Raw genomic sequence first — 26,976 nt, forward strand, 5'->3', positions numbered from 1 at the left:
CAGTCCTAGCAGCAGCACTCAGGAGGTGCCCAGTGTCCTGGGGCACACCTTGAAAACAGGGCTCTTGCTTTCTATGGAAATTAGTTACCATGTGTACTCCATTCTTCCAGACCTTTCTGAAAGTGGATTGGAGGGTCTTGGGTGGTCTTGATCTCCTCCATACAGTCCGTGCCCGCTTCTCGACCTCATTCCTGCACTTGAGCTTTGCTGTGCTTATCTCTGGGAGCCAGAACAAGGACGTTTGCCCCAGAAAAGTGCTGTCCTTACCTCCACATAGCCCCCTTCTCCAGCCACATCCTGTTCTTTCTCACAATATGTTATTACCAACAATTCCTGGCTGCTATTACCAACAATCCTTGGTCAGCGTCAGGACTATCCAGCTGTCTCAGTGTTTGAAACGTGCACATTGGCTCCTTATCTTCTGGGCTTCTGCAGACATGCAGTGAGAGTAAACATACTGCCAGAGAAACCCTGTGATTTCCATCTGTCCTGATTGCCTTTTAGATGTAATTTAATGATCTGATTAAACAGTAACATTTTCAGTACGTGGGAAGGTCATTTGCAGGAAGAAGAGAGCCTGCATGGTAGGAATGACTTAGTTGAACAAGTCTGTTTCTTTTGTGTGGAGTGAAGGGAAGGTGTGTGTCCCAGATGAGCAGCTCCTCTGACATGTGAGAGCAGTGAGCTTGCTTTAAAAAGTAGCATTTTGATGCACAAGGGTAATAATGAACAGATTTTTTGCAGTTCCATATGGTGTTATTAACAAACAAATCATATGTTAACTTGACAGCTCTACCTTCACACTAACTTAAGTCTGCAGCAAACATTAATTCTCCTGAGATGAAATTTGGAGCAATACTGAACTTTGGGATTGTATCCAGAGCAGTAACAGTAGCACAGAAGTGATGAATTTCAGGCTTTCTAACCTCCAATACATGTGCTCCCGCAATTTATTGGTTTCTTTATCAGCTTTGCAAAAGATAGCAAACCAAAACCCTGTTGGAGCAGATGCAACAGGGAGCGTTCACGCATCTGCCTAACAGGACTGCAGGGAGAGGAGCTGCTGTTTGAAATACATTTTTCCTGATGCACAGAGCTATGATAAACTGATGGATATTTCATCTGGTGCACTCTGCTGCTGAAATTGAAACTGCAGCTCTGCTTCACTGCAGCCCTGGGGCAGGAGCTAATTCCATCGAGGCATCAAAGGAGGGAATGGTATGTGGAGGAGGGAGAATGGGTACATTACTTTTAATTGCCTTCTTGTTTAACCCCCTAGCTGTTTTCAAATTTTCTAACTGAAATCTCATCTTGGTACAGTGTATAAATCCCCTGAATACGAATCTCTTGGATTTGACCTGACCGTAGAAAGATTAGTTTCCATTGGATACCCTCATGAGCTGCTCAATTTTGTGTATGATCCTGCATTCCCTACCAGGTAAATGACTAACGGGTACCGACCCCGCCTGCTCGAGGCCCCCAGTGCTTGCTCTGTGAAGTTCACAGGCGACAAGTGAGGCCAGCTTTTCAGCTGTGGATGTGAAGCCTATGGCTGGCCACAGATCATGGGGAAGGGAGAAGACTAATCCAGTATGTGGGGGGCCTTTGCACACATGAGCCCTTGCCAGCAAAGTGAGAGCGTGCAAGAAAAGAACCCTACTGAAAACATGGTCCAAAAAATAGCCCTTCAAAGCAAAGACAGCAGAGACACAATTGGATTGAGAGTGAAATCAGAATCAGGGGGAGGATGAGCCATTACTGTCCAAGAAGCTGCTGGGATGTCTCAGAACTTTCTTCTTTAATGATTTTAATTAGTAGTGTTGTGGTGCATAAGACATCCTGAAAATTAAGGTGACAGTAAACAACAATAGAAGTGGGACCAATCAAGTTTTCTTGTCAAGATGAATCAAATGTCAAAACCACTTGATTTAGTAACTTTTTGGTTTTACAATTTTACATTAAGTTAATGGTGCAAAATTACTAAATTCCTATATTTTGTCTTCTGGTGGAAGAGGTAAAAAAGACATTGTTTTGAACAAAGCTTTTGACCTAACTCTGCACCTTCAAATTCTTCCCACTTGTGCCTTTGCTGGATTTTGCTTCTTTGACTCCTTTGGAATTTCTTTACAAAAGCCTGGACCAGAGGGTCTGTTGGTTTGTTGGTTTGTTCCAGTTTCAGTCTGGCAGCCTCCTTCCTTTCCTCCTCTCAGTGTGTTTTACACCGAGAGTTGCTGCTGACTGTGCTTCTGCCTGTAACAAGGCATAGCCCCTCACAAACCTGTGATGAAACTGTGTTAAATCCTCCATCCCAGGGAGGGGACAGAAGGGATATCTCTGTGGGAAGGCTGTGTTTGCCAGGTGCAAGCTGCTAGATAAATGAGACAGCGTTTTGCCAGAGTCAGAACTGGGCATGTCCAAAGTATTGTGCCATGGTTACATGCCCCATCTGGCTTTGTCTGTGACAGAGCCATGAAAAAGCAGAGAGAAATTCCTTTATCACACCTCACTGCTCCCTGCAGCCCCACAGGGGTGTCAGGTTTGTGACCCTGTGGAAGAAGCCCACAGCTCCCCTGGCAGATGCACAGCTGAGCCTTTGGAAGCCGTGGGGAGCAGGTCAGGTGTCTCTCCTGCCTGGTGATGCTGGGCTCTGGTTGCTCACCTGCTGCCAGCTAAAAGGGACAGTAGGGACCCCATCTGCATCATAACAGCAGCTCTGTTCTGATGCCCCATGCCAAATGAGCAAAGCTGTTCTAGAGCTGTTCTAGGTGCTGCTAAAATGGTCACCCCTTAATGCACTTGCCTTTTCATATCCTAAATTGCTTTCTTAACAGAGGCCTGGTGTTTGACACCCACTATGGAAACCTGCTGAAAGTTGATGCCTATGGAAACCTCCTAGTATGTGCACATGGCTTTAATTTCCTCAGAGGGTGAGTGAAGACTCTTGGCTGTTCTTTTTGACTTAATACACTCCGTTGTGTCTCAGTGATCCTCAGGGCACCCATTGTATGTGGAGTCACAGGGACTCTACTTACAGCAGAGGCTGGGTTGGTGTTCCTGCAGCTCCAGGATTAGCTGTGGATGAACTGAGGGTCTCAGGTACAGCAACAGCCCGGATGTTTACAAGGGAAGGGGCTGTGCCACTGCAGGCACATCCATATCGAGCTGGGAATAGAGGAACATGTGCTGTGGGGAAGAGTTGATGGGATCATCCAGGGGTTGTTCTCCTGTCCTGGCACAGTTTTACATCAGCAGCTTGTCAGTCAAGACAAAGTCATTGCATGAGGACCTGCGCCCCATGAGACTGTCAGCTCCACAGCCATTGCTAAGAAAGTTTGAGGGCCTGAGCTGGCTTGGGGTTGGAACAATCTTGCTCTAGCCCTTAGTGTTTCTGACCTTTGAGGGTGTCAGAACTGAGCATTGCATGCCATTTTCTGCAGCCTTCCCTGGCTGCTTGTGTTTCTTGTCCCAGAGAAGGTGCTTTAGGAAGCAGAGAGGACTGCAGTGCCATATTCCTGATGTGTCCCAGCAAATCCCCACTCCCACATTCCTGCTGCAAGGGCATATGAATGGAAGGCAAGGCAAGCTCAGGTGCCCCAGGGTGACAAACCTTGTCATTGCAGGCCTCTAAATTCTTGCATCAGGATTCCAAAATTTAGGAAAAAGCCCTTATAGGTGCATTCAAGTTCCTCTTTGAGCCTAAAATGATCTTCAGTAGCTCCAGAAATGAAGGAGACCAGAATAATGATATGAGTTCAGTCATTGCCACCCTGCTGATGAATTGCAGAGGGCCCCACACAAGCCTCCTGCAGCAGAGCCCTGCACGCCTCTGGCTGAGAGCTGCTGGGAGAGTGGAGAGGAGCACATGGAAAGTGGGGGAGAGTTTAAGATAAGCAAACAATGAAAGTGCAGATGATTTAAAGCATTCTCCTAGCCTGGGGCTTAAGGTCAAGCTGTGGACTCTGGACCACTTTGTGTCCCTGGGTGGGCTCAGTTTGCTGATTCAGCAATGAGAGCTTGGTCCTGGCTCTGCTGGAGTCAGCACAGCCCAGGGAACACCCCTGGATGCACTTTTGCTCTTCTGCCAACAGTGCATGTGGGGAAGCTGGGTGTTGATTAAAGCACAGCAGACCTTGGTTAGTGGACCCTGCTACAACTCCATTTTGCAGGTCAGCACATTTTATCTTCATTATGCTTTGTGGTTTCACTCTTCTCCACTTTATTTATTCTCAGGCCTGAAACACGGGAGCAATATCCAAATAAATTTATCCAGAGGGATGACACAGATAGGTTTTACATTTTGAACACATTATTCAATCTACCAGGTGAGTCTAATATGAGCCAACACAGGCCTCTTTCTGTGCCTTTTAAGCCAATAAAGCTTTGCTGATATATTCTGCTTTTCTGTTTGGGTTATTTTTTGCCTTTTCTTCCTTTGGGCACAAAGTCTAAAGTTAGCTGGCTGTATGATGTTATCTTTGTCTTACAATCTCACTCTGTTTTCTTGCAGAGACCTATCTGTTGGCTTGCCTGGTGGATTTCTTTACTAACTGTGACCGGTACACAAGGTTCGTATTCCCTCCACTCTGAGATGATGCTGGAACAGTAAGATTGTTAATTTTTTATACAAGAGCAATACAGCACAGATGGAGCTGCTCTTAATATCAAAACCTCAAGTGATTTTGGTGGGCCTCCTATAATTTTGTGGTCCTAAGTTGATCTGTGTGTACAGCAGAGGCTGGTTATGAAGGTTTCCTTCACAGGGTACAGCAGTACCAGCATACTGACTGACATTGGTATTTGGGGCAGCATCTAGGACTGCACACTTTTTACAGGATGATTACAGGCACCATTCAGTTCATTTTGTACCTGTGTCCATTAGAGCCATGTCTGAATTGGTAACTGAAAGGCTGAATTTCCTCAGCCAGTTACCACAAGTGCTTCATATCGTAATAAAGAACATGGCACACTTAGAGGTGAAATGCACAGTGTGATATAAAAGGCTGTTTGTGCAGCATGAATATTTACCTTGCTGTCAAAAACATATAAGCATAAAAACAAGTTGTGGTTTGAACTGGCAAATGTGAATGCTCCTGTGCTGCTCATCACCTCTTGTGATGGGTCATCTTTGCATATGTGAGTGGAAGGCAAAGGTTTAAAGTGATTTCACCTGGGAGCAGAGGAACTGTTTATGCTGGCAATCCATCAGATGAAGTACCTTTTCTCAGGAGAGGCATGATGATAGCTGTCATAATAAATACAGCTCTGTGTAATCCTTCTTGATTTCTTCTGATGCAGGCTGTCATGCTGTCTCGAAGATAACTCCAGAGTATCTTGTAATTTCTAATGTTAATTGTAAGTGTTTAACATAGAAGCAGTTCCTCCTCCCAGCAACATTACATTTAGTTGATTTCCATCACTCTCCCTTCTTTAGTGCTGGAAAGAGGGAGAAAGAGCACCACTCTGTTTATTCCCTCAGTACCGTTACTCTTCTGTTAAATGCTGCAAATGGCATTTTTGCAGTTTTCTGCTGTCTTTTTACCTTCTTGTAATGTGGGTGAGAAGTTAAGAGTTACAGTCACAGAAAGCTGTGGTACAGCTGTGGAGGCACAGACATTCCTGGTCCTGTTAAACTGCGGTTGTAGCCTTCTTTCAAGCCTGAGCTGCAGTAAAGTAGTAGATAAGAAACCATGATGGTAAGATGAAAACACAAGATCCAAACAGCATTTTGAACTGTCTCGCTCCTTGGTGTGTTTCTCATCTGCTGTGACTGACTGCTAAAATCTCTATTCTGTCTCCTCACAGCTGTGAAACAGGATTTAAGGATGGAGACCTCTTCATGTCCTTCAGGAGTATGTTCCAGGATGTCAGAGATGCTGTTGACTGGGTTCATTACAAGGTGACTGCAAGAACTCCGTGGGATGTGTATGGTTGTAACTGGGTTGGAGGGGCTGGTTTGGAACTCCTGAGTTCAGATGTTCTCTGCCTGCTGTGGGCAAGGGCCCTGCTTGGCCGCCTAGTGAGCAAATAATAGATTGCAATTGTATGGGAGTAAGTCAAGATCTCAACTGCCCTCCTAGTATGGGAACATATCTGGTTTGGCTTCCTATTCCTTTTTATTGTGCCTAGATTTCATTTTTGTGCTGTAATTCATGAGTTTTAAAGTGTGATGCCACGAGGGTATTTGCACTTCAAGTCCACAACTTGTATATTGTCCTAATAATTAAAGCAGTATTCTACTGCAAATTGTTTACGTTGGCACCATCCTACATTGTCTAAAAAGTACTGGCATTAAAGAGAGAAATAGATCAGCTGTTCTCTAATTAGAGAGAAGCATTTCAACTTCCGCACACATTTGTGCACAAATTTAGAATATAATTTTGTGAGCATTAACATATGGTTAAAGACCTGATTTTCTTATTCCCTCTCATTCAAGCAGTCTGTTGGGTGGGATGGAGAACCATCACAGGAGAACTCTGCTCACAGTTGTACTTGTGGTGGTCCTTTTACCCATGCAGAAGTCAGGAATCTATTTTTCTTTCCTTATGCAGTGTTGTGTGATACATGTTGGAGTTGGCCTTTGACTAAAGCATTATGGTCAGTGTTGGAGACAGGTCGTTTACTGTCTTTTTTGGTATGGCAAATCTATTTTCTGTTTGTTTCTATTGTATTCCCTTCTGAAAGGGTTAAAATGCTGTTGAAGTGGATTATTTACCATGGTGAGGGAATCGATGGATCACAGAGTTTGTGATGGTCCCTGCTACTCAAAGCCTCTCATCTCTAGAGTCACTGGTTCAGATTCGCCCTGGTTTGTACTTTCACAGCATTTTAAAGTGTGAAAGTTGGCATTACTTTGTTGTCTCTTACATCATAAGTTTCCGTGACCTCACTGGGTTCTGTTGTTTCTATTTCAGGGATCGCTTAAGGAAAAGACCCTTGAGAATCTGGAGAAGTACGTGGTGAAAGATGTAAGTGTGAAGTTACTTTACTTGTGCTGTGTGACATTCGGTACTGACTAAGCAGGCAAGAAATAAACATGCTGATTTGCTTTACTAAATCACAAAACGATAAGGCTGTGATTTCTGTTGTAATAACCAAAGACAAAGTGGAAAGTTCAGATGCAGCCTTTATTCTGAGCCAGTGATCCACATGATTTTGTATTGATGTGCACAGTTTTATACGTAAAATGTAAAAGCCAGAGAAAATGTTATCAAGGTGAACACACTGGCAGAGCTCATGTTTCTTTCAGTGGTGAAAGCAATTGTGTTCCCTGCCCCTGTTTTTCTGCCCAAGCAAAGCTCTCTTTAAAAAGCAACAGCTGAGCATCTTTTTAGCCACATGACAAGAAAGTTACACTTAGCCATGAGGGACTGAGGGAAAGATCTTGAAAGACTCACCAGTGTCTAGTCTCTTGAGAACCCCAAAATATGTGTTCAGCACATCTAATTGAGCAAGTTCCAGTGGTTCCCTTACTCCTGCCATCTCTGCAGTGTGCAAGGCCTCTCAGGACCACTTTCAGAGTAAGTATTTTTTAGTTTAGATGAGCTCTGTGGTAGATTATCACTTTAAAGCAGTTAACTTTGTTTCTAGTTACACGCCTACAGAATTCCTAGGTAAGTGTTCACTGAGGTAATCAGCTATTTTGGCAATGGACTGAGATTTCAGATTCAATAAAAATAGCCCCAGGAATAAATTCTCCCTAATTTGAGGTTGGAATTATAATGCGTTCCAACTTGTGGCTCGTGAGCTCAGATTTCACCTGCCTCTGGGCCCATTTCGGGAACGGACTTGGAGCTGGAGCAGATCGGTGGGAGCAGCACAGGGTGCCTGGCACTGTGGTTGGCAAAGGCACTGCAGCCCTGCTGAGCCCTTCCCCCTCGCCTTCCTCCCCTGGGCTGTGCTCTGGAGGGGTTACCTGGATGGACCAGCAGCTTTCCTGGCTCTGGCCAGTGCACAACACGTGAGTTTGCTTGCTCGATGGTTTGATTTGCCTTTTTTTTGTCTGGTGGGATCATAGTTGAGTGTTTTTCCCATGATGTATTTATGTAACTTTTGTGTGTGACTTGGATGTTCCCCTTGGCTTCCAGGGGAAGCTGCCACTGCTGCTCAGCCGCATGAATGAAGTGGGGAAGGTGTTTCTTGTCACGAACAGCGACTATAAATACACAGACGTAAGTGCTGCTTGAATTGTTGGGTTGGTATTTCATGGAATAAGCATAAGCCAGCCAGTCATTTGGGTTTGATGGGTCATCTTCTGGTGGAGAATCGTGTGTTTTCTAATCTACCTGTAGGGTGGGTTAGTGGTGGATGCAGATGAAGTCTTGAGTCACCTTTTGTCATCATGGTTCTGGTGCTGAGCTAGTACAGGCCTGGTTTAAGTCCCTCTGTGCTTCACTCAGTTCCTCAGCAACTAAAAGGCTGTAAGGGAAAGTGATGCACAGTTTTGGATTTTAGCATCCTTTAAAATGCAGACTTTCTCTTTCAAGTGAGATAGTCTGAGTATAGACAGGTCACGAAACCAAGGTCCTGGAGAGGTCTGAGACCCAGAAAGGGCTGTCTGCTAAGCTGAGGAATAAACACAGGTACTTCCAACTCCAGGTAAATGTCAGGACATTGCAATGCTGCTAATTAAAGATTTATATGCCATTTTAAAGCATTGCAAGATATTCCTGAAGCAGTGTGCCATTTTCTGAGGCAACTTATTTGATTATAAAAACTACTGGTTTGAGTCCTCTCATCGTCCTGTTCCATTCATTTTATCTTCAGATCTTATGCTGACTTCTGTGTAAATTCTAAAAATAAAGTTCTGTAATCTGACAAGATAAAATCAGAAAAGCATGCTTTTATAAATTACACAAATGCATGTCTAAAAGCACATATTTTAATACTTTCTTTCTCTCTTTTAGAAAATTATGACTTACTTGTTTGACTTTCCACATGGACCAAAGGTATGTGAATTCTGGACTGCAGTTGCAGTAGATACTGATTGTCTAATTATCTGTGTAGCTGGAAAGCATTTTAATCCTGCCTCATCGGCTGCATGGGATTAGTTGCTTTAATCTGGTTAAAATACACTTGCTGTTTTGTGTCCTGTTTGAATGGGATCAAAGCAAATACAATATAACAAAGAGAAAAGGGGCATCATCTGATCTCAAATGATAATCTGTGTTAATGATAACATTATTTCAGTGATAAAATGTCTTAACTGTGGCATTTTGTCGCCAGATTTCTTAGAAATAATGCACAATGGTTTAGAGGTTGCTTCAAAAAGCCATGATGGCAAGGAAATAGTTTTATGAAACAGCAGAAACATTTACGGCTGATTGTGCCTTAATTATCATAACTCCAGAAGTTTTAGTCATGCTTTCTTTTTGTTTTTCTGAGGCCAAGACTCAGCCCTGCAACTTTTGGGGAAAGGTTTATTATACAAACTTTTACTGCTATTTCAGTCTCCCAGTGAGAGGCTATCTCATGTTCAAAAGATATGTTCTCACACTGCGTTAAAAGCAGAAGGCAGCCAAGAGGGAAATTTTGAGAGCATAGATTCTCACCACAACTGATAGCTAAAGAAGCCCCTTGCTGTGGTCTTGATCTCACAAAGTGCAGAAACATGGAGCAGAAAGGGCTCGGTATCCTTTGGGCAGGGCTGTGTTTCAAAGCCATGCATCTGAGTCCAGATATTTTCCCACTCTTGGCAAAAGCACCAGCATGGTCTTGTAAGCTGAAGCTGTGTGAAGTTGCATGTGTCTGGATCTGTGTGGGATGCCACCTTCAGGAACAGTGGCAGGGTGTCATTTACAGCATCTTTTTACATGGCAGCTGTGCCCTGGCAGGGATGTTCAGTGCTGTTCTCCTGTCTCATACTATGTCCTCAGCCTCCACTGCTAGGACTGAGATGGATGGGCTTGTGGCAAAAGGGAAATGCTTTAGGAGATGGTGCTGGCAACTCAGCACAGGAAGTATGAGCTAAGGGATTTTGATGGACCAGCAATATCACAAGGTTATGGCTATGGAAAATGACACTCCAGTTAAACTCTGTGTGGTTTTTTTGTGTTGTTCCTGATTCTGGGATTTGTTTTTGCCTTTGTAGCCTGGGAGTGCTCATCGGCCATGGCAGTCCTACTTTGACCTGATCCTGGTGGATGCACGAAAACCCCTCTTCTTTGGGGAAGGCACTGTATTGCGGCAGGTGGACACGGTGAGTGGTCAGTGGAGGGTACCTCCATGGCTGGAAGGGCTCTTGCACCTCCTGTATGGCATCTTTCAGTGCCAATGGGCAATACAGTGTTTGGATAGGACCTGCCCTAGAGGTTGTGGGCTGGAGTCTCCTCTAAGTGATTCCTGAGCAGCCCCATCACCTCAAGGCTTTGCTAGCTTCCCTAACATACTGCAGGTGACAGTAGGAAAGCCACCTCTGGGCTGCTTGGGAGTGAGACAGACAAAGAGTGACATATCAATGGTATCAATATAGAAAAGATCCAGACCATCAGCTGTTCAGCACTAACACAACACCTCCTTCCACAGGTGACCGGGAAGCTGAAGATCGGTACTTACACTGGCCCGCTGCAGCACGGCATTGTGTACTCAGGAGGTGAGGCAGGAACCCTTCTCGTTCTGTGGAGTGGCTCTGATGTGGCCTTCAGCCACTCCAGCTGCGAGAGGACTTGTGCCAGGCAAGGTTGGCTTCCCAAAGTGCGTTGTTTTGTGCCCTCTGCACACTGCACCAGAAGCTCTCCATGATCAGAGCTGCACAAGTGCACGGAAGAGATGGACTCATTCCTCCTCAAATGTCCTTTTCTTCCTTGCCAGGGAGGGCCTGGGAAATGCCTACAGGGCTTTTGGTGGAGGGGTGGCTGCAGCTGGCCTAGTGCAGTGTCCCCAGCTGTACTTCAAGGTGCTGCCACCAGTGTGAACACGCTTGGAAGGTTCTGCCAAGCCAGGGAGGGGCAGTGGGTGGATACAGAGCTGTCTGTGACACCCAGGGCTCCATTACTCTCACATGGTGGGGCAGGCAGCATGGCCTCTGTTGCTGCCATTCATGTAGGGGTGTGCATAGGCAAAGCTGCTCCTGGGTGAATTCCCAGGCAGGTGAGCAGTGTCCAGGGCAGCCATGGTCGAGCAGCTGTTTTGGCTCACTGTTCTGAGCCATGCCATTCTTCTCTCAGGCTCTTCGGACACAGTCTGTGACCTGCTGGGGGCCAAAGGGAAGGATATCTTGTACATCGGAGACCATATCTTTGGAGACATCCTCAAATCCAAGAAACGCCAGGGCTGGCGGACCTTCCTGGTGATCCCCGAGCTGGCGCAGGAGCTGCACGTCTGGACAGACAAAAGCGGTCAGGAGCCGGGCAAGCCCCTGGCCAGGCTTTGCTCTTGCTTGTCTGATGCTGCACCCCTGAGATCGCCAGGGCTTAGGGGTGCAGGGGAGAGATCACCCTGGCTTGCCACTTCTCCTTTTGGCCCTTTTCACTGGGTCTGGATGCTGGTGGCAGGAGCTGGGTGCCTCTCTGTGGGCTAGCCTTGGGGTCCCAGGCCTTTCCTGTGCTCTTTCCCAGACCATTGTGTGTATTCAGCCAAGTGCTGCCGTGGCCACAGGAGAAGCTGCAGCTGGGTGGGGTTAAGTTGTTCCTCATCAATAACTCCAGAACCTCCTCTCCCTCTTCATATATGGAGCCGTGGCTTCTATGTTAAAAAATACTTGACAAGACCTGAGTTATTCTCCCTGTAATGCCTGAGCCCTGACTGCTCTCCCATCTGCAGGGAGTCCCTATTCACCAGCTGCTTCCTCCTCGTTCCTCCCACTCCCTCTGCTGCTCTGCTGCCAAAGTGCTGTGTGTTTCCCATCCTCCAGCGCTCCTGCTTTTCTCCCAGGTTTGCCCTTTGGTGTGTAAATAGGGCTGGGGGTTATGCAAATTGCCCCATGGCTGGTTGGAAGAGCTGCAAAGGTTCAGCCTCGAAAATAAAAGGGCCAACCAGAAACCAAGCCCTAAGTTCTGCCCGTGGCACAGAATGATTCCTCTCTCTGCCCAGAGGCCATGAGATGCCTCCAGTTGTCCCTGCTCCAGTGTCCCTCTGCCGCCATGTGAGGGGAGTGGGCAGGGGACTGGATTCGCTTTCAGCACTTTCCATTTCAACAGTTTAAACTTACCCTTTTCCCCTTTCTTTTCTGGATTTTCCAGCCCTTTTTGAAGAGTTGCAGAGTCTGGACATTTTCTTGGCTGAGCTGTACAAGTGAGTGTTCAAACAGTGACAATTTCCTGCTGCCTCTCCCAGCTAACGAGTGAGCGAGCGGCAATGACAAAACCTTGGGGTTGGGTTAGCTGCCGGAGCCTTGACTCAGGCCTGGGCTCTGCCCATGAGACCAACCTTCCCCTCCAGACCAGCCTCCCTCCCCCGAGCCCCATCCCACAGCATCTGCTTCTGAAAGACTTTTCACACCATGTATTTACCTTCTCGCCTGTAACTAGGCATCTGGACAGTAGCAGCAATGAACGCCCCGACATCAGCTCCATCCAGAGACGCATTAAGGTACCAATCATCAAAATCCCTTTTCATCCTTCTGGATCCCAAAGGGCTTAACAACCCAACCCCACTGCTCAGTCCTGAAATGCTTTGCTCTGCCTTTGGGTGGGCACAGCAGGCTTGGCAAAGCCACTTTGTCTCAGCTCACTGGTGTCACTGGCTCTCCTGAAAGGCAGCCTGGTCTGGAATAGGGTCCCTTTCCTCATGCCCACAAGCAGCACTGGCTGAAGGTGCTCATTGCTGCAGCACGCGGCAGTGGCACACACAGGCCCACAGGGGCTGTAGCCTCTGGTTCAGCCAGCCCTGGGGTGCCAGCCCAGGGCAGTGCTGACCCTGAGCCTTCTGCCACCTTCCTTTCTGTTACCTGGGGCTCAGCTGTGCCCTGATGCCACGGGATACAAGCACAGAAAACCTTGCTGGAGATCCTTGCAGGTCTCATGTAGCCCCCAGCCCTCAGGGTGCTCTGCCTCAGTGTTATGGCTCTGAGGTACTGCCTGCCTGGCCCAGGATCTCACCTGTCTCTTCCTCATAGAAAGTGACTCACGACATGGATATGTGCTACGGGATGATGGGGAGCCTCTTCCGCAGCGGCTCTCGGCAGACGCTGTTTGCCAGCCAGGTGATGCGCTACGCTGATCTCTATGCAGCCTCCTTCATCAACCTCCTCTACTACCCCTTCAGCTACCTCTTCAGAGCCGCCCACGTTCTGGTGAGTTCCAATCCCAGGGAGGTGGGCAGGGGTCCCAAAGGTGCCCACGCTTGTGTCCATTATCACTTCCACAGGACACAACAGCACCTTGGAGGGTTTGGTGGCAGTGGATAGACTGTAGACCAAAGAGTCACATTCTGGGGTTTGCTGTCCATGTGTCTCAGGGAGGCAGCCTGGGGCTGGGGCACCCCTTGTCACCTCCTCTCTCTGTTCCATGTGCAGATGCCACATGAATCCACAGTAGAGCACACGCACGTCGACATCAATGAGAAGGAGTCGCCGATGGCCACACGCAATCGCACCTCGGTGGATTTCAAAGATTCTGACTACAAGCGGCACCAACTGACCCGTTCCATCAGTGAGATCAAGCCGCCCAACCTCTTCCCCCAGGCACCTCAGGAAATCACACATTGCCACGATGAAGATGATGATGAGGAAGAGGAAGAGGAAGAAGAGGAGGAAGAAGAATAAGAAGGAAGAAACCAAGTATTTCTGAAGATAAACCATGACTCTAGCAGTGATCAGGAATGGATTCTGTTGTTGGGGCCCTTGGGGTGATGGGTTGGGGGGTGTGATTCTTGCAAAGGCACATTTTGAAAGTATTTGGAAACTTCTAACAAATTAACACTAATTAGGAGGAGACCCTTGTTTTCAGTTTTGCAGACGGTTCAAAAAGCTGATGGATTCTAACTGGGTGGTGCATTCAGATTGGACTGCCCGCCTGTGCTGTCATGCTACTCCCATTACATTTTGGGATGCTGAATGTTTCTCCATTTCCCATGATGTGTTTAATTTGGTTTTCATTTGAACAGTGTCCTGTGAACGGTTTTTGACATTTGTTACATTCTCTGTGGAGACAGAAGGGATGTGCTGGGCCCTGCAGGAGACAAAATTATCCAGATCCTGCTGCCCATTAGGTTGCTGCCCTTAACCCTCTGCTCCTGGGTTGCATAATCCCCCCTCCCCATGTTAGCCAGGGTGTTGCTGTGCCTTCCAGCACTCAGTTTACCTTCTGTTGGTGTGAATTTCTCTGTGTAAGTAGTTTGACTCCTCCAGCCATCATGGATGGATGTGAGATTCTTGCTCTTGCACATCTGCTGCCATATGCATTTCACCTTGTAGCCGCTTGTTACCCTCTCCCAGTGCGTCCAAGCTCTCTCACCATTGGCATGTGATGCATAATTTCCAGGGCATTTCTCAAGCAGCTGAGCTGCACACTGTTCTCAAATCCTCCAGTTTCAGCAGTAAATATTAACCCAGGAGCTTGAAGCTGCTGCTTTAGCATTACATTATTCACTCTGTGTTCCTCCTGACCTTTTTGTCCTCTCAACTTTAAGTGAAGCATCCCAAAATCAACCCCAACCACCATCTGGAGTGAAAGGGCTTGTTGTGCCAGGGGGCTGCAGGCCACATGGGCCTGCCCTAAACTAGGAGACAGCACAGGCCACAGGGCCAGCCCCACGGTGGGAGCTGGAAGCTCATGGCTGTCCAGCAGCTGCCCTGGTCTTTGGTCTGGTGCGGAGCAAGCGGAGCCTCGTTGCCGGCCGTGGTGGGCAAGGCTGCGTCCCTGGCCAAGGAGGGTGACGGCTGCTGTCTGGGGACCGGGGGAGTCCCAGGGATGGGCAGGTAGTCCCGGTGCCTGAAAGCCAGACCAGGGAAGGCACGGAGCTGGCACACAGCTGGGCAGCAGTGCTCTGTGGTTTTCCTCTGAGTCATGGGTGCAGCCTCCCTTAGTCCAGCCTCTGCTGTTCGCTGCAAAGGGATTACAACGAGGGCCCTCTTGTAATGATTTTGACTGTTGTTTCAGTACCATAAACTCATTTAATTTTTTTCATTTTAAAGTACCTTAGTAGAAAATAAAAAAAGAAAAACTACACCACCAACATCCGAGCAGGAAAATGCTGCTCTAGTGGCAGTTGTTCAAGTCAATAAATGATGATGTTTCTAAGAAATGCCTGGTGCTTTGTGGCTTTGTGTTGCTGAGATGATGAAGGCTGTGCTGGAGTTGGTGGGAAGAGATGGGACTGCCCAGTGGGGTGCCAGCAGGGTGGGGGACTGGGGAATAGTAAGAGCATCTTTGGAAATTGGTCATGTGAAGCACTGAGGAGCCGTGACAGTGGATCTTGCAGTAAGGGCACGCCTGGTCCTCACATTGCCCCAGGAAGCAATGGTGAGGCATGAGGCTTGTGTCACCACCATTTGCATCAGCCAGGAAAGCATGGGGAGAACAGAGAAACATTTTGTCTTGGACACAAAGAGTGAAGAGGGGCATTTTCATTATGGGAATGGGAACATCTCTACACTGCCACTACCTCCAACACTGTGTCTCGCTAGGGCTATTTCCCACAGACTACCAAGGACCACTTCCTGCCCCTCTGCCTCTGCAAGACACATGGCCAGGGTGGCAGCAGGGCACAGCACAGGCTGTGCTCACCAGGAGCTGCAAATCAGCTTAAATAGACAAGAAGACCCAGGGAAGGCCGGTGCTGCCACACAAGGCTGTGCCCATCTAAGACAGGCAGCCTTGGGCTGAGCTCAACTCTCCCCTACAAACCAACTCCTCATGCCAACCAAACCAGACCTGAGGAGGTTCCCCCATCAGCACCACCAGAGAAGGATATTCAGTACCAGGGCCCAAGGAGCCAGACAGAAAAGCAATATTAAAAGGCAACAGCTGGTGGCCAGCACTCAACACCTGACACTTAAGGGATTGCTGAAAACTCCAGAGCACTGGGTCCCTGACACCTCAGTTTTGGGATCTGGAGGGGAGCTAACATGTACCCACAGTGAGGCTGGCTGCAGGAAGGGTTCCAGGGAGCTGTTCCCGAGCCCTTTCACCAAAGGCCATGCTGGGCTCTGCTATGTTTAAACTTTGTTTCTCCAAGTATAGCTACTTGAATTTTTTAAGCTTTAGCTCAGCAGCTGGGGGAGGCATGCGGCTGCAGAAAGGGAGGTCTGGGGAGCTCCATGCATTCCTCCTTCCCAATCGGTCACCACAAATAGCTCACTCCCAGCCCAGGGCTATTTCTGACTGAGATGGGGAAAAGAGTCTTCAAGGCTGGAGCAATGGAAAGTATTTGACCCTCACTTCATGGTGGGAAAATATTGGGCAAAGCCTGACAGTTGCGCAGGCACTGCCTGGCCTTGTACCATCCTATCCATCCCATGCTGGCTCCACCATGAAGTTGTGGTAACCATGCACCAAGAGCCATGGTGAAGCTTCTTGCCCTGGCTGGCACTGGGGACATGGTCAGAGCCCAGGTTTCCAGCCCCCACCTTCCTCAGGCAGCTGCCCATGGCTGATCTGCACCAGCTGCCGCTTTCCAGAAGCTGGTGGCCTGGCAGTACCTGTGTCTCCAATCACTCTTCAGAGCCTCAGGGAAAGCTCCTCTGCTCTCTCTGCAACCTGTGCCCCAACCCAGGGACAGACATGCTTTGCTTTTGCCCACCAGCAGTATTGTCTCCTGCAGAAAAAGCCTGGTGGAAGCAAGGTGAGCATGGGGGGAACAGGCCTCAGCCCCTGTCCCGAGCTCTCATTGACCTGATTCCTGGTTTCTCCCACTTTCCCCACCACCTCACGTCCACCTCCCCTGCTCTGTGGAGCCAGAGGGGGCTCACAGGGGCTGCACAAACCAAACCCTACCAGAGACAGGAAGCCAAGGCTCACCGCCCTTCGCCACAGCCCTGCAGACATCGTGTGTTGGGCACTGCCACTTCTGACCAGATCACAGTCATCAGAGCTGCTCCCACCTCCTCCTCCTTTATGCCACCTCCTCACTCCGTAGAGCAAGGCCCAGCTGCACTCTGTACCAGGATATGCCCAACCATGATGGAGGGTGCAAAGCCCTGTGCCAGTCCCTGAGCAGCAGCCATTCCTGCTCCGGCCTGAAGCCCCAGCACGACAAACATGGATAAAGACATTCTGTAACTGCAGAGCCATCAGTCTACCCTGGCCCTGCACAAAGGTGCTTTCCCTCCAGGAGACCAGCCCCGTGGCCACTAGGCTGCAGAGCCTGGCCATGGCAGGAGGTACTGCTGGAGCCTTGAGGACACAGAGCCCTGGGTACAGCTTTGGGCACTGCTCCTGCCCTGCTACCACAGCAGCCTGGACCTAGCAGCCAGAACCCATCCCACCTCCCTGAAGGGACCTGGCCTCTTACACCCTCCCTTCCAGAAGTCCTGGGCTCTCTCTGTCCTGCTCCTCCTTCCTGCTGTTCATTACCACCAGAGCCAGCCCTGAAGTTGGCCTCCACATTAATTCTACTTCCATTGTGCTTGTAGCATCCCTCCACCCTCCACTGGCACACACAGGGGAGCAGGAGTCCTCAAGGACCTGCCACTCTCTCTGTCCTGCTGATACGTCATGGGGGAGCGAGGTCCAGAGGGATGGGGCCACCCTGTAGCACAGAAGCAGGGACAGAGGTTGCACTGGGCCCAGCAAAAATCCCCACAAGGTTTGAGCAGCTGCTGCCCATCTTGGTAACCCAGTGTCTGGCAGCTCAAGAGCTGAGCATGACGAAAGCTGGGTGCAAGGAGAGCAGCCAGGTGGAACAGCTGTGAAGAGGGGGAGGGGCTGAGGAATGGCAGAAGCACAACATGGGCACATGGCAGGGCTGTATCTGACACACAGGAAAGGGGCTGTTCCTCCACCAGTGTGAGCTGGAAGTAATGGTGGGCAAGGGGCTAAGCACAGGCTTGCTCTCCTGCTCAGAAATGTCTCTGTTGCTGCAGGTTCCACACAGCTCCACTGCCAAAACCCCAACATGAGGGAAGAAGGCAGGGAGCCCAAGTGTAGGGGGAGGGAATAACTCACTCCACCAAACTTCTCCCGTCCCACGGAGCCGCCGTCATCCCCAGCCACATCCCTCACTGGAGACCCCCAGTCACAGCCCGCCGGGCAGGAACACGCGCTAAGCATCTACGCTTAGAGACAAACATGACCTACGAAGAGCAGGTTGTAAATAAGGGGTTTTTATTACTGAAAGAAAAAGACCCTCACCCTTGAGGGAACTTCAAAAAGTCAGCTGTTTGCCATTGCCACCAGCTTCCCAGCCAGCCCCTGATCAGCAAAGCCACCAGCACAGCCCTCCCCAGCTTGAGGACTTACAGGCCCAGACCCACCAAAGCGAAGAGCAACACCTGCCTCTAAAGGAACAAGATCCAGCCTCTCTGTGGCTCTTGGCAGCTGAAGTGGAGATTAAAGACTGTTAAATGTGCCAGTAGGAGAGATCTGGGTACAGGATCACAAACATCAGCCCCACCACCCACATGCCAAAATCTGTCCCTTGGAAATGAGGGGGAAGCATAGAGGAGGGAAAAATGCATAAACTGGAATGTTCAACAGAAAAAAAAAAAATCATCATTTATCTAAAAAGAATAGAAATAAACAAAATGCTTTAAAACAAAATCACAAAATATACAAATAAATCTGGTACAAAATAAATAGGAAAGATTGGAAATCTACAACAAAATTGGAATAATTATAAAATTAATTTGTATGACAATCAGTATATGAAACGCATACACTTCATTCAGGATTTCAGTTGTGCTTATTCAGGTTTATGTACACACACGGAAATACTGTAGTCAGAATACTACAACTCTGGAAACCCGAAGTCATGTACAATATGATACAATTCGCAAAGACCACATATGATGGCAAATAAGACACAGGGAAGAGCTGGCTGGAGTGGGATCAGACAGCCATGAAATCGCACTGCAAAGGGAGAGCCACCATGCTCTGGAATGGGGGAACCAAGGCCGAGCCAGCAGCAGCCAGGACAGGGCTTGGGGCAGCCAGGAAGGAGAAAGGTTTGGTGTGAGACCTCTGGCTGCTGAGCACCAGCCGCTCATGGCTCCCAGGAACACATCTCAAGTATTTGGGGTTTCAGATTCACTGTTTGGCATCCAGGCACCTGCCCAGTGATTCAGGTGTCAAGGCTGGCTCTGCTGGAGAAAAAAAAATGCCAAGAGCTCTGAGGTCTCTCAGCAAGGCCTGACCCTGAACTACTGGTAAGCCACCCTTGTGTTCAGGAGAACATGGATCAAATGGGACCACAGCACTGCTGCTGGGGTCCTGGTAGGATTCAACTCTCCAAATTCCATGTGATCTCCAAGGAAGGCAGAGTCCCTTGAGCAGCATCTCCTACTCTCAGTGTGAGAAATGAAGACAGAATGGCTGCAGCATGGCCCGTTCCTGACTGCTGCTCCTCCTTCTCACCTTCCTGAACACTCAGCTAAAGCCCAGTGAGTGAAGCAGAGGAGCAGCTGTGGCCGATGTGAACACAGCTGTCACAGAAGCCACACTGCTGAATCCAGGCCAGCACAATGCAGAAGGACAGAGCGCGTACCCTGGGTGAAAACCCGCCAGCCCAGCCCAACCCATCCTGCTGCACCTGAGACTTTAAAGCAGGAATGACTCTAGAGCTGATCTAGGCCTGGCCAGTTCGTCACTTGTGAGAAGAGGAGCTCATCAGGAACCCCTCACTCTTCCACAGCAATCTTTGGGACATGCATTCCCTATTGGCATTTCCAACTAAAGGCATCTGACACCAACTAGTTTTTCACTTGTACTTGGAAGCATTTGGTTCAACAGTGATGCCCAGAGGATAAAACACCACCTACTATTATAAAGCTCTGTGATCAGCAAACAGTTGAGAAGGGATGCCAGACTGCTACACCAAGCACCGAATGCTGGGACAAGCCCTTCTTTCCCAACAAATCCTGCTACCAAACAACTGCCATGCTGCTTTCTGGAAGAGAAGACAACAAACAAAACAAATCCACTCCTGGAGCATTGGAGCCACCTGCAGCCTTTGCATGTTTCAGGCTCACAACAGCTGACAAACCTCTAGCCTGGTTCCACAACAGGCCACTTCTACTGAGTCCAGCCAAACTTCTGCTTGTGGGGGAGGATCAAGCACCAAGCACTTCCTTGGCCAGAAATCTGCACTGAAGGAGCAAGAGCAGCCAGGGCACCATCTGCTGAAGGATCCTAGTGATCAATCCTGCTTAGAGGAAAACAGAGCCCAAAGGCAAAACCTGAGAGGAGAATGATGTTTTTCAGCTGGAGACAGAACACCAGCAGCTTTGAGTACCGTATTTTCAAAGTGAAGAACTGCTATAGAGTCTGACCTCAGGATAACAAGAAGAAAACATCACTTTGACTGAATTCAGTGCTACCAACCTATGAAATAACTCCATCTGCCACCTGTACCATGCCACTGACTGGAGGCAGCTTTCCAGCAACCCATTCCCAGCCCTGAAGTTCAGGAAAATATGCACATACCAGATGGAAAAGCTCAACTGTACCGCCTTGCACCCACAGCAACATCTCTTCATCTGGATGCAGCCCTGAGACTGGCCCCAGAGGAACACAACCCAGCATGAAGCCAGGCTCCAGGACAAGAGCTTGGCTTGTTGAGAGGGCTCTGCATGAAGCCATGGATGTCCAGGTCCCCTGTGCTGCTCACACATGGGAGTGAGGCCAGAATCACCATAGACATCACACCAACAAGAGACCTGCAGCTGATGGACCAAATGCAGGGATGAGGGCGGCTGCCCAACCCAGCCTGTGGTGCAGAGCCTGTCCTCCCTGCTGGCTAAGTCAGATGAAGGCTGCTCACCCATCCGTGCCATGGGAAGATGCCCAGTTGTGTTGGTTAAGCTCATCATTTCACCGCTGGGCCAAACCAACCCTCAGTATCCAGGGAACAGGTGCTTCTTTGGTCTGTGTAGAGCCCCAATGTAGAGGCCCAGTGCAGAGCCAGGTGGTGGGATGGGCAGCACATCTGGGGCTGTACCACACCACAGCCAGGGTTCTTGCCTTGGGACAGGGCACAGTGTGGACCCAGGGACCCCTCAATGCTGGGTGGACACCTTTGGGATGAAGCCTCAAGTAAGCATCACAAGAAGTACTCTGCAGCATCCTTCCCCACCCCCAGCCCCAGTTTTCTATTGGTAATCCAGACACTGGATAACTTGACAACTGGTACACAGATGCTAGATTTAAAACCACAGATGACTGTATTAGATACTATGTAAAATATGGTACATCTTTCATGTGGGAATGATTTCTATAGAGAACATACTTCTGCACAAGGAAGATGCATGTTCCAAGGGGTTCTGGAGAATGTGGCTGTGTTCTCCATCATGTAGGATACTTACGCAGGATGCTCATGAGGAGGAAAGGGCTGCTCTTTGCCTTTGGCACTCCCACACCCCTTGGCTGAGCTCTGCAGAGATCACAGGAAGCACCACCGTTGCCCAAGCAGCCCCTCACACAGAGCCACCTCTTTGGTTTTCTTTGGGCTGATTTGAACCAGCGCCTGACACCACCAGTGCCAAATCTCATCCTCATCCAAGCTGGCCCTTGAAGGCTGAGAAGCAGCAACAGGCGATGTGTGCGGGCCATCGGGGCAACTCACCCTGCTACCCCGAGCTTTCTCCAGGTCTGAGAGCAAAGGGCCATATCCTGAGACTCTTACTCTTGCCCGCACAAAAAGGCACTTAAAGAAAAGAAAAACAAAAAAGCCCCCAGTGGTGAGGAAAAGGGAAGTGAGTCCGGGAGAAGAGAGGAGGAACAGAAAAGCGAGCACAATGTGAATGAGTGGCTAACCCTTTCTCCAAAAGGCCCAAAACTGCACACCTTCAGCAGCTGCCCCCACATAGGTCTCAACCATCATACCATTCCTGCAGAGTCTGGAGCAGGAGCTTACAGGGGCAAAAAGAACATGAGAGGGAACTATACATGACACAGGTTTGGAGCAGAAGTGGTGAGCAGAGGGATCTGCCCTGTGGAGCTTGCTCTCCTGGTGCATCTGAATGGGGGAAGCACCTTTTCCTGCCACACCAGTTTTGGGGCCCCTGCCCCCCAGCCAGTCCGGACACCCTTCCAGCATTCCTCATCCCACTGTGGGATAACCCATCCAGAGCTCCTCCAGGGCAGCAGTCTCCAGCTGCACTGGGATTTCAGGGAGTGAACAAGCTGGGAATACAATAAGCACTTTGTAAACTCCAAAGGGTCTGAGCTTGTGGCAGAGTGGCTGAGGCTGGTTTGCTAAGCCCTCCACTGAGCCCCTCTCCTCTCAGGACTAATGTGCTTCATATGATCTCCACACCACCAGAGTCAGTCTCATTTGGAGAAAGATTCTCACTGGAAAGCAAGAACATTCCTTCACTCTTTACAAAGATTTGGCAATACACAGAATTTAAAAAAATAAATCATAGTTACAACAGATTCAGGTTCATTTAGTTTAAAGGAAATTCAACCAACAGGAGTGTAAAAGATATAATTCACAGTTGTGCATTTAAGATATTAGTGTTGAAAACCTCACTTCAAAGAACTCTTGTGCAAAATTGTATTGACAGTAGAAACCATGGCTAGATGCCCTCCCAGCCTCCCCTGGCCAACAGGCCATCCTCCACCCTGCTGCCTGCGCCCAGAGGCAGACGGGCAAGGGGAACAAAGGCAGCAGCAGGAGTTGACATAGGAAGATGCAGTATCCTTTCTACAAGTCAAAGCCTGGCCAAGGTCTGAGGTCAAGTCCAACGATTCCCAAAGCCACCAGCTGGTGCCCCGCGCTGTGGTGACCGGCCGTGTGTCCTCATGGCACTGCAGCACGGCAGCCAAGCGCCCCGTGAGGCACAGGGGGCAGATCTGCTCGGGCAGGACACCGCTGCAAGGGCATGGATCGGATGCCGTGGCAACTCCACTGCAGCCAGGAGAGCCAAGCCCTGGCGTTGGCAAATGCCATCCCAATGCTCAGAGGGATCCTGAGCTGGGCACGGGGCTCCTCTGCTGTGATGGTTCCCACCAGGAGGGCTGGGAACCCCTCGCACGTGTTAAACAGTAAAACTGAAAATACCCTGAGAACAGGGAGACGGGACTTTTTTCCCCCTCCAGGGAGAGGACCATGCTTTGTTCTTCAAGCTAATTAGTAGTAGCAGCTCCTAACCCCTCTGGGTCAGGTATGTATTTTCCATATGAAACGCATCTATCATCAACTATTTTTATGGAAATTAAGTGAAATGACTTCACTTTCCATTATTTTATCTATACAAATGATGAAAAACAGTCATGCAAAAATCGCCTGCAGATTTTGGAACAGTGCAGCATGGGCAGAAGCAGGAGGTATTTGCTTTGGGATCACATGGCTTTGGTTGGAAAAATTGGCGCTTTTTTTTTTTTTTGCCTCTTTTTTTTTTTTTTTTAAGGGAAACAGACATTAAAACAAATCCTTAACCTGCCATAAGAAGCAGAAGTCAGATCCAGTGAGCAACCTCCTCTCAGAGAGAGCTGCCTTGACTTGAGCCTTCCCTCCTTTGACAGGTTTGACAAAATGGATACTGCATCTCAAGTTCACCACCATGTCAAACACTTCCAACAAACTTTTACATTCAGCAACACTAGATAAAAACTGGCGAGATGAGTCCCTTGCTGAGGACAAATGCTGTAACATCTGGACATTTTGCTGTATGAGAAAGGTGCAATATTGGCAGCTCTCTGGGAAGGCGCAAGGCTTCGGCCAGCCCATGCTGCTGTCAAGCCGTGTGCTCTCAGCAGTGCTGGTGCACAGCAGAGCAAGGGTGGGATGGAGGCTAAGGAAACACATTTGGATGGGAAAAAGTCAAAAAGCTACATGTGGGAGCAAGGCTTTGGAAGGCCTGTTTCCTCCTCACTGGGATGCACAAGTTGGATACTGTGCAATTTCTATGCCCATTGCAGGGAGACTTCATCCTCATGGGTGGCTCCCATCAGGGTGGACAGCAAAAATTAGGGCTGCTTTGTGAAACTGGAAGAGAGAGGAGGGACACAGGCAAACCCAATTGACTCTGACACCACACACTCCAATTCCCACAGGGAGAACCTGCAATGGCATATTGCACCTTTCCAGCCACCAGTCACACAGACAGACCACGGGAACTTGCAGTGAGTGCCTTCCACAGCCCGTGAGCAGGAGAGACGGGGCAGGCATGCAGGCACAGAGAGTTCTCGCAGTCGCATTTGGGGCTGGGGGCTTCTTTGGATGTCCCCAGAGAGACTATCCACGTGTAAAGAAAGGGAAATGCTACATAGCCAGGGGCCATAGCAGGGTCTTGAAGCAGAGAAACCACAAAACCTGATTTATCAATCCAGATACTGATGTTCACATTTTGTTTGAGACAGTATTGGAAGGGGAGAGAACTAGGGGGGACAACTTTCTTTTTTTATTCATTTGAGGACTTAGACTCCATCTGTGGAAATGGGTGATGCACAACTGCCTTAGGGTGCCTCTTGCTGGCACCCAGTCTGCATCCAGGTTTTTGGGGTGGAGGAATTGGTTTCTGCTACCCAAGGCAAGTGTTGCCCTGCACTGGTGGCAGCCAGGTGGGAGGCTCTCTGCTCTGCTACCTTGGTAATCCCTACAATGGCTGTTAAAAGGGGCAAGAGAGAAGGAAATGCACTGAATCCACTCAAAGGAATGAATGTGGCTGGGAACAGCTTGGAAATGAACCTCTCTGAATCCCTGAAGTGCAATACACTCGCGTCTGAAAAGTTTTGTCAGCTCTTGGAGAGGAGAGGATGATTCTGGCTCCTCAGCAGTGCCCATCCTTGCACTGGCAGAGGTTTACTGTCACCTGGAGCATGTACTTTGGCTGTAATTGTAGCAGCATCTTTTGTGTTAATATTAGAGATTACAGGGGGGACAGGGACTGATGTTCTGATACTCAGCAAAGGCTGCTCCATCTGCTCTGGCCAAGCTATCGGTGCACAGACCGCTACAGCACAGGAATGTTTAAAGACTTGGCGGCTCAAGGCGCACACATTACTTCACCATGCAATTGTCAGGAACATCAATGAAAAATCACCCAGTTACTTCACTATGGCATATTACACCTGGCTTTCATTTCATGAGACTGCAGTTTTGCTAATTAATTCCTTCCCCCCAGTATCATCTTCAACATACACAAAGGTTTTGGAGGTTGCAAAACTGTAAGTGTAACAATGCTTTTGCCCATTTAACAAAGAAACCTTCTGAAATTTGAAACATTATTAAATACCAAAGTAACCACTCCTTCCCTGAAAATTAACTGCAAGAATGTAATAATCCTCATCTCTTGGTCCTCCAGGTGGCTGAAAGCAGAGGTTCCTTGAAGCTTGCTCCTTCTTAGGACACAAATAACATACAAGTACCAGTTACAAACTTTTTCAACAGGGTAACAAAAAGGACCACAAAGGGGTGAGAAGAGGCCTAAGGACATTGGAGCCAATTCACAAAACCATGACAGAGCCCATTTGAGGTTCATGAGGGACAGAAACAATTTAAAACTCTGCAAAATACTTTTTAAAAACATGATCTCTCTTGAAAAAATAATGGAGGAGCTTTTAAACTTCCCCATATGTGTTTGAGGAGGAAAAACCCAACAAAGATCAAAAGTACAGATAAAAAATAAACATAATTCTACTTTGCAAGAAGAATTTTCATCGTTCTCAAGGGTGGCTCACCATTCCCAAATTACGTTTGGGTCTTTAGTCTCTCTTGCTCTTTGCTCCTTTCTTCCTGTTTCTTCCTCTTCTGCTCCCAGAACGGACGCAAAAGTCTTTGGTCTCAGAACACTGGATGCAGCAGTGTTGCAAGCACACACTAATGGTGTTCACACTCGGGGAGGAGGCAGGAAGGAGCGAGGGCTGGTCCTGCTGAGGAGATGGAATGGGTGGGTTGTGGGGAGTCAGCTCCTAGATGGCTCCTTCACTGTGCATACTGTGGTTGGGCTTGTTGTGAGTCACACAGTTCTGTTCGTTCAGCAGGTTTGCCGTCTCGTCTGGCAAACCATCGTGCAGCTCCGTAAGAGTCAGTTCGATTTTAGTGTTTTCACTGTCCGAGGACTGAGGTGTTTTGTCCATCCGGGATGCCATCAGGGCATTTTGGTACTGCTGTCTTGAGATCTGCTCCAAGAACAGGGAAGAAACAAAAGAAGTCAGTCACACTTCTATGCCTCCTGTGGAGCACACTGAGAAGATTAAGTTTCCTCCCTTTCCAGATCACCACACTTAACCCCTCTTTACCTGTTTCCATAAAACATCCCTGCGCTTTGCAAGCCTAGAGCATCCCAGCTCAAGACCCACAGCATGGTGACATTTCCAGGGAGGGTGGAAGAACAGTGCTATGCAATCACCATGCTGTTCAAAGGCAGCAAAGGCAGGGATTTATTCCTATACAGAGATTTTTAAATCAGACCTCCATTTCCCTCCAACCATGCACACCTTTAGGACCAGAACCAGAGATCAGTGAAGTCTTTCTCCCAACTTCAGTGAGCTCCTGGTGAGGCTCTAAGTGTTTCTATAGAGCCAAGCCAGCTCTATAGAACAAGTACAGAGTACAAGCATTCCTGCTCTTGTCTAGGCCAGCAAACACAGCAGGAGCTACAGCGTTATACATAAGGACATTTGAGTCTAGAAAACACTGGAATGCCCATAGAGATGAGTCCAAATTAGCAACCCATGAAGTTTTCCACTGGTCTCTGCAAGAGCTGTCTGCACTCAGCAGAACAGTGATGACAAGAGCTGGCCTAGAGCACAGAGTGTCACTGCCCAGGATACCCCAGGGACAGGGAAGCACATAGCCCCTGTACATCTGCATGTGGTGGTGGAGGGCAGAATCTCCTGGAGCCATAAGCAACCAGCCCTGTGAACTCCTCCAGGCCAACCTTCTCAGCCAGATCAGGCAGCAGGATACATGTGCACTGACAGCCCCATGAGCCCATGG

At 48.7% G+C, this 26,976-nt stretch overlaps 2 protein-coding genes across 4 annotated transcripts in view; one reads left to right on the forward strand and one right to left on the reverse strand.

Annotated features, from left to right (window-relative positions):
* NT5C2 (5'-nucleotidase, cytosolic II) overlaps positions 1–15,180 on the forward strand; it is a 60,038-nt gene extending 44,858 nt beyond the window's left edge. For all 3 annotated transcript variants that reach the window (XM_053948919.1, XM_053948918.1, XM_053948920.1), the window contains exons 4-18: positions 1,321–1,438; positions 2,832–2,927; positions 4,231–4,322; positions 4,508–4,565; positions 5,803–5,896; positions 6,912–6,965; positions 8,085–8,168; positions 8,904–8,945; positions 10,088–10,195; positions 10,522–10,588; positions 11,163–11,333; positions 12,177–12,228; positions 12,465–12,525; positions 13,052–13,228; positions 13,451–15,180. In XM_053948919.1, coding sequence (XP_053804894.1) covers positions 1,321–1,438; positions 2,832–2,927; positions 4,231–4,322; positions 4,508–4,565; positions 5,803–5,896; positions 6,912–6,965; positions 8,085–8,168; positions 8,904–8,945; positions 10,088–10,195; positions 10,522–10,588; positions 11,163–11,333; positions 12,177–12,228; positions 12,465–12,525; positions 13,052–13,228; positions 13,451–13,699 — 1,523 coding nt within the window. In that variant the 3' untranslated portion in view covers positions 13,700–15,180. The remainder of the gene's footprint in view (positions 1–1,320; positions 1,439–2,831; positions 2,928–4,230; positions 4,323–4,507; positions 4,566–5,802; positions 5,897–6,911; positions 6,966–8,084; positions 8,169–8,903; positions 8,946–10,087; positions 10,196–10,521; positions 10,589–11,162; positions 11,334–12,176; positions 12,229–12,464; positions 12,526–13,051; positions 13,229–13,450) is intronic.
* A 2,999-nt stretch (positions 15,181–18,179) lies between these two features.
* The window catches only part of CNNM2 (cyclin and CBS domain divalent metal cation transport mediator 2), a 118,530-nt gene continuing 109,733 nt past the window's right edge, over positions 18,180–26,976 (reverse strand). The window contains exon 8 of the mRNA XM_053948758.1: positions 18,180–26,156. Coding sequence (XP_053804733.1) covers positions 25,947–26,156 — 210 coding nt within the window. The 3' untranslated portion in view covers positions 18,180–25,946. The remainder of the gene's footprint in view (positions 26,157–26,976) is intronic.

Source organism: Vidua chalybeata, chromosome 8 (genome assembly GCF_026979565.1).
Source record: "Vidua chalybeata isolate OUT-0048 chromosome 8, bVidCha1 merged haplotype, whole genome shotgun sequence".
NCBI classification, from domain to species: Eukaryota; Metazoa; Chordata; class Aves; order Passeriformes; family Viduidae; genus Vidua; species Vidua chalybeata.